At 41.7% G+C, this 7,577-nt stretch overlaps 1 protein-coding gene across 1 annotated transcript in view; it reads left to right on the top strand.

Annotated features, from left to right (window-relative positions):
- Positions 1-7,243: 7,243 nt before the first annotated feature.
- The window catches only part of LTN1 (listerin E3 ubiquitin protein ligase 1), a 66,944-nt gene continuing 66,610 nt past the window's right edge, over positions 7,244-7,577 (top strand). Inside the window, exon 1 of the mRNA XM_082624283.1 lies at positions 7,244-7,360. Coding sequence (XP_082480409.1) covers positions 7,319-7,360 — 42 coding nt within the window. The 5' untranslated portion in view covers positions 7,244-7,318. The remainder of the gene's footprint in view (positions 7,361-7,577) is intronic.

The following is a 7,577-nucleotide window of genomic DNA, read 5'->3' as shown; positions in this document are numbered from 1 at the left end:
GTCAAGTAAAATAAAACAAAATTTAAACATTCTAAAATTAATCCCACAAGCCCAAATGTTCAGTTTGGAGTAACAAAGTCAAAGCCAGTCCTACCATCTGCACATTAATTTGATAAACTGCATTAAAACAACAAAAAAACTGCATCTGCTGCGGTGCACAACAGATGATTACTTTCGGCATTTGTATAAAAATAACTGTGACACTGTTTTGGTTTTGGTTTTGGTTTTAGAAAGCTGTGTATCAGGGAACCCAACATAACGTATCATTCGTGAAATTCCATTAAAGCTACAAGGCAGCCAAGAGTTAAAGGCATATAAGGACAGGTGCACGTACATAACTTGCCAGTCTGCTGCCCCCCGAAACAATGATTACAACTGCATAGTACAAACTGGGCCCACAAAAATTCTGCAAAAGGGGGTACAAGGAGCATGTGCTTCTACTTAAGCACAATCTGGCAATCTGATCCCACCGCGTCGAGGAAGGATGGAGGCCTTATTCCCTTTGCGGACCCCTTCGAGGAACAGGACCTGGCGAGGGAGGATTCCGGCTCATAATGAAAGGCAGGTGCCTGGCTACCTACGGAAACCGGCGTCCCGAGCGGCTCCCAAGAGTGCTGGGCCTTAACGGACACCACGGCCTTCTCCTACAACCCCCCACCTCCCCCGTGCAGGACCGCCGTGTAGCTACAGAAAGCAGCTGGGAGGGGCCCTAGGACGCTTCACGCATGCGCCCGGCCTTCGTAGGCGCTCCCCAGAAGCACTAGCCCGTGAGGGTCTGAGACGTGGTGAGCGCTGGACAATTGGGCAGGTAGCGTAACCGCAGCTGGGACAGCTGGATTCGGATCTGGTGAAAGGATTCTGACCCTGGCTTGAGTCCTGCGCTTGTTTTTTGGACGGGGTTCCCGCAACCGTGCCAGTTGCAGCTCTGGCGCTGAGATACGGTTTTTGTTGGGTTGTTGTTGTTGTTTTAATACTTATCTTTTACCCTCTTGGGATTTCCCGGATGTTGCTAACAGCTGAGATGATTGGAGGAATGATGCTCTCTGGGACCTGGGTGGCACCTTCGAGGTTCAGGGTGTCCCCCGATTTTAACCAGGGAATTACTGAAATGGAGGATTAATTTTTTAATATTAAAAAATTACTTGGTTTTAAACGGATACATTTTTTGAAAGAAATTTAAGTAGTTTCAGAGAAGTTTAAATGACATGTGTTCTCAACACTATTGTCTTCCTGAGATAGTTTGAGGTTCTAATTTATGATTCTTTAAATAACACTAAGTTTAACCCAAAATACAATATGATAGGAAAAAGTGATTTTTTCAGAAAGAAAATTCTTAAGTTCATTGGCCTAAAGTTCTTATTTTACCTGAGTTCTTTATTAAAAATTTATTTTTTGAAGTATAGTTGATTTACAATGTTGTGTTAACTTCTACTTTACAGCAAAGTGATTCAGTTATACATATACATACATTCTTGGAAAAAGTAATTTTTGATACACCATCACTTTTGTTCTTAAAATATTTTCAAATTATCTATTTTCAAATAGTTCCTAAATAATAATTTGCTTTGGATGATTGAATATAGGAATTTTGCTCATACAGTATGGAGGCTTAATTTCCCCCCCTCCCCAGGGTGTTTGGCATTTTGGATTTTGTAAACTTGTTGTCTTGCTTTTCCCCACCCCCAAAATATATGTAAATAAGTGTAAGCAATATATTTTTACTAGAAAAGATGACCATTGTAGAAAATGTACAAATAACTGGATGTAAAACTCACCCATAATCTCCTGCCTAAGAAGACAAATTTTTGTTTTATGTTTTATTTTTTAGTATATTACTTTTGCATATATGTATATGTCGTCTTCCTTTTTTAAACAAGTCATAGTGTACATGCTGCTTTGTATCTGCCTTCCTTAATTAAACAATAGGTTGTAAACATTTCCATGACATTAAATATTTTCAAGACTGTCTTGTATTCGGTTGTCTGAGTGTACGGTAATTGATTTCAGCAGTTCACTGTTTTGGTCGTGAGAGTAACATCTTTGGTTTGGTTTGGTTTGGTTTAGTTTAGTTTCAAAAACAAAGCTGATCTGAGCGTCCATTATTATCTCTTCAAGTTAGATTTCTAGAAGTGGAAATTCACTCTTAAACTCTGGATTTGTCTTGCCAATTGCACTTGTGAAAGGTTGAGAAATGAAAATTGCAAGACCTCTAAAACTTCCTTTGCCCTAGATTTTTACCAACACTGATTATTATTTTGCCAGTTTAATAGATGGAAAAATCTACATTGGTTTATGTTATTTTCAGTTGACTTTTAGTGTGGACTAATACTTTTTACACGTGTACTGGTCAATTATATTTCCTCCGTGGTGAATTGCCTGTTTATGCCTTATTTATACCTAAATGAGAAGCCTTAAAATATTTATTTGTAAGAATTTTTTTAACAGTAAGCATATTAACACCTAGTTAATGTTGCAGATGTTTCCCAAGTTTGTCTATTTGTTTTTTTCTGACATAGAAAAGAAAAAAAACCACTTTCAAATTAATGTTACTGAAATGTATCAATCATTTTCTTTATGGTTTTCTGTCTTTGGAGCATTGACTGGGAATGCTTTCCCTACTCCAGGATAATTTAAAAATGTGTCTATATAACTTTATAACATTTTTTTGTTTTAAAAAATCTTATTGTGAAGTAGATATGTAACATTCATACTATTTATCTTACTATGAATATTTACCTTATACAAAAAGGTTTAAAGAAGTAAAAAATGAATAGTTATAATCTTACCAACTAGTTTAAGAAAACTTTACTGACAGGTAAAACTTTACCACTCTACTACACGAGTGTGGTTGAAATCCTCTTGTGTACTTCTGCTGATTACAATTCTGTTCCTTGGCAGTATTAACCCCACCCTAAAGTATTTATCATTCTCATATATTTCTTTTTTTTTAGTTTATTTATTTAATTTTTGGCTGCGTTGGGTCTTCATTGCAGTGCACGGGCTTCTCATTGTGGTGGCTTCTTTTGTTGCAGAGCACAGGCTCTAGGCACGCGGGCTTCAGTAGTTGTGGCACACAGGCTCAGTAGTTGTGGCTCATGGGCTCTAGATCGCAGCCTCAGTAGTTGTGGCACAGGGGCTTAGCTACTCCGCGGCATATGGGATCTTCCTGGACCAGGGCTCGAACCCGTGTCCCCTGAATTGACAGGCGGATTCTTAACCACTACGCCACCAGGGAAGTCCCCCCATATATTTCTTTGTACTTTAATGACGTGTGCGTGTATTCCTGTACCACATCTTATGGCTTCATTTTTAACATTCAGTCATCAGCAATTCATTTTAGAGTGCTGCATGAAGTAGGTACTAAAGTTATTTTCTCAAAAGGTAAGCAGTTGTTTCAATGATATTTTCCAGATAATCCATATTTTTAAGACATTTGAGATGCCACTTTATCAGAGCCTGAATGTGGGTTCTGGATTTGCCATTCTATTTCAGCTTATTCCTAACAACACTGTTAGGATTGTTACGGCAATATCTTGAGTTTTGAAGTTTAGAAGGACAAATCATTGTTATGCCTGCTTTTCAAAATATCTTTAGCTATTCTTTCATGTTATTCTTTCAGGTGAGCTTTTGAGATAGTTTTGTGATATCTGAAAACAAAATCTTACTGAGAATTCTTTTGGGAGTACATAGGTTACAAACTTAACTTTCAAGATTTGACATCTCAGATATTGTAATTTCCCATCCTCTCTCTAGTTATAACTCTTTAAATTTTTGTATCTTTTTTCCTCTACGCACTGCACCTATATATTGTTTTAATTTTTATATATTTTGGATTTTATAATTATCTTTAATTAGGTCTTTTATTTTAGAACTTGTTTATTATTTTATAACATCAAAATTGATGTTACAATCTGATAGGACAGATTTCTCTCTTCATTGTTTACCAAAAATATCCTTTTGATTCTTTTATTCTTCCAGATAAACTTTTAAATCATGTGTCCAAAGTTCATTAAGACTTTGGTTTACATTAGAGTTATGGATATTTTGATTAGAATTGACATAACATTACCACTTTGGTAGGCACTGTTTAGAGTACTCTGGTTTAAGAGGGTCTCATCTTCAAAAGAGACAACCACTGGGAACTGTTACGTAATGGAGACTGTTTACGAATGCCCAAACCAATTATAAAATGGTGTTCTAGGAAAATCAGAGACCTGCATGGTTTGGAATAGTTTGAGGGTTTACATCAAGCGATATGGATCCTTGTTATGAAATGTGGGCAGTGTCAAGGAAATAGAAAGAAATGAAATCATGAGATATTTTGAAGTAAGAATAGGCAGAATTTAGTAAACAAGGGCATGGATAATCACCCTGGTCACTTCTCTCAAGTTGTTTTTCCCTGATAAAAGTCCCTGCACAGAAGTCAGTCCCGTTTCTTGACTGGCCTTTCCAAAGGCCATGCTAATTCCTTAGTTCACTGACTCTGCCCCTCTCTAGTCCTGTTTAGAGTGTTCTTCCTTAGGTTCTGCTCTTTCTAATTTTGTCCAAGCTTTGGGCTGAAGTTGTCATCCAGCAAGTCTTTCTGACTATTCCAGCACGTTACTCTCCCCCTCCTGTAGCATTTTTGATATGTGACACCCAAATTATCAGTGAATTGCCTGATATCTAGTACTATTTCTTATGGTAAGCTGTTTTCCAGCTATACTGTATAACTCTTAAGAGGACACTATGATTTGTGCAACTGATCATGTAAGGTATTTTATACAAACAACTTGATTAAATATTTATTTTTATTTAAAATTACATAATTAATACATGAATATATTCTCCTTGTATAAAATAAAATCTTACAGAGAAGGTTTAATTTCCTTTGACTATAACTCTTAACCCTAATCTCTTTTCTTGCCGCCTCTTTCTCCTAAGGATTAACTTCAATTATCAGATTGGTATGATCCTTGCAGCCTTTTTTTCTGTGTATTTACATAATATATATGTATCCATACAATATTGTTTTATAAATTAAAAAAAATTTTTAAACACAAATGGTATTATGCTGTACATATTACTCTATTTGCTTTTAATTTAAGAATGTCTTAGAATTCTTCCCATGTACGTACAGATAAACCTCTCTTAACTGCTGCCTAATAGTCCATAGAATAGATATAATTTACTTAGCCATTCCCCCAATGGATAGACACTAGGTTGTTTTCAATTATCTTGCTATTATAGTGTTTTAGTGAACATCCTGCAGCATGTCTCTGTATGTTTTTTTTGTTTGTTTGTTTGTTTTGTTTTGTTTTGTTTTGTTTTGTTTTGTTTTTGCGGTATGCGGGCCTCTCACTGTTGTGGCCTCCCCCGTTGTGGAGCACAGGCTCCGGACGCGCAGGCCCAGCGGCCATGGCTCACGGGCCCAGCCGCTCCGCGGCATATGGGATCCTCCCAGACCGGGGCACGAACCCGTATCCCCTGCATCGGCAGGCGGACTCTCAACCACTGCGCCACCAGGGAGGCCCCTCTGTATGTATTTTTAAATCAGGGTCCAGTCAGGAAAACAAACTTCACTATTTATTTAAAGAGAAAAAAATTTAACATGGGAGATTGGTTAAAAACGAGTATGAAAGCAAAAAGAGAATCATGAGGTAACAGGTGATTACTGCACAGCAGCTACGATCAGTAGGGCTAGTAAAGGAAGGAAGGAAAGAAGAGGTTGGGGTAATCCGAATTTAGAAGTTTGGAGGAGGGCCTGGAAAAGCTGGGGCTCAGTTCAAGCCTATGAAGAGAGGGTGGTGCCTGGCTGTAGCTGCTCTCCGGAGCTCAAAGAAGGTACTCCGTGATGCTGGGGCTCTGACTTCTGAGAAGGGGGCACCACTGGCCGTCTTAAGAGCTCAAAGGAGGGGGCCTGTCTGGCTGCTGCTGGTACCCCTGAGGTGTGCAATGAGGTTGACTCTGATGGTCAAAAAAAAAGATGGAGACGGAAAACACCTGCTGCCTAAACCAATTGCTGCTACCAGGGCAAAGCGCTGCTGCTGAGATGATGCTAGCAGTATGGAGAAAGCCGCTTCTTCCTCTGCTCTTTCCGTCTCTTTCTAGTCCATTGTCCCCCGCCCCCGCCCCCCTCCACGTTGAAGTAACCTAACAGGAAGCCAGCTGACTAAAGGAGAAATAGTCTGCAGAGCCTCCGTGTCATGGAGTCGATTATAATAGGGTGAGTGTGTGGGCATGAGAGATAATAACCAGCAACATGTGCTTATGTTTCTGTGCTGTGATTCTGAGGAGCAAAATCACTAACTACAAAACCTGTAAATTTCAAATTTTAAGAGAGACTACCCTCTTTTCGAAAAGCTGCACATAACACTTTTGATATGGGGGGAAAAACGCGGGGGGGGCGGATTTAGAGAATATTGCCTAGAGCACTACTTTGCAAATTTTAACGAAACCTGGGAACATTGTTAAAAATGCAAAACCTGATTTAATAGTCCTAAAGTGGGCCTGACAGTCTGCATTTCTAAGAAACACCCAGGTGATACTGATAATTGCTTTTTTGGGGGGGGCTGCGTTGGGTTTTAGTTGCGGCACGCGGGATCTTCCTTGAGGCGTGCGGGATCTTTTCGTTGCAGCACGCGGGGTCCTCTCCAGTTGTGGCCTGCGGGTTTTCTCTCTCTAGTTGTGGCTCGCCAGCTCCAGGGCAGGTGGGCTCTGTGCTTTGTGGCACGCTGGCTCTCTCGTTGAGCTCAGCGAGCTCAGTAGTGTGGCACGAGGGCTTGGCTGCCCCTCTGGCATGTGGGAATCTTAGTTCCCCGATCAGGGATGGAACCCTCGCCCTGTGCACTGGAAGGCGGATTCTTTACCACTGGACCACCAGGGAAGTCCCGATAATTGCATTTTAAAAGGTCTAACATTGTCCCACCTTCCTTCAGCCACTACTGTATCATCTACTGCTACCCTTGTATGAAAACACCTCCCTTAGAGCCCATGCCGATCTCCTACCCACTAAGCAGCGAACAAATCTTCGCTGCAGGAAAGGGAAGAAGCAGGGTTTGACGCTATTGGTCCAATGCTTGGCTTCCTATTGGGCAGGAGTCACGTTGACTCAGATGGGCGAGGCTGCAAGCGTGACATATCCCGCCACGGATGGCCAGGGACGCGGCAGGAGGCGGGAGCGGAAGTGGGGAGGCATGTGGGTGGGGTGGGTGACGGAAGGGGAGGGCCAGGGGAAGGCGTTCCTGTGGGCCCTTTTCCGTTGCAAGGGGCCGGAAGTTGTGGCCCGGCCGTGTCAACTCGGGGGCTGCGGGTTGAGAGTGCCGCTGAGACCGCGACCATGGGCGGGAAGAACAAGCAGAGGACCAAGGGGAACCTGAGGGTGAGTGCGGGGTGGCCCAGCCAACCTAGGAGTCCTCGCCTCGCAGTGTGGCTGGCTCCGCCCGGCGCAGGGCCAGAGGATGTATGGAGCGCGGCTGTGGGGAGGCGTGCGTTTGCGTGTCGAGTGTGACCTCTCTGTTGTGTGTGCGTCCCCGCGGGCGGGGTGGGTTATCTCTGAGCAGATTGGGGAGTCGTAAGAGAAAAGATGTTCCGTGCCA

This window comes from Mesoplodon mirus (genome assembly GCF_964341445.2).
Source record: "Mesoplodon mirus genome assembly, chromosome: 6".
Lineage (NCBI taxonomy): Eukaryota > Metazoa > Chordata > Mammalia > Artiodactyla > Ziphiidae > Mesoplodon > Mesoplodon mirus.
Note: the sequence above shows the minus strand (reverse complement) of the source record. Positions and strands in the feature narration are given on the sequence as shown.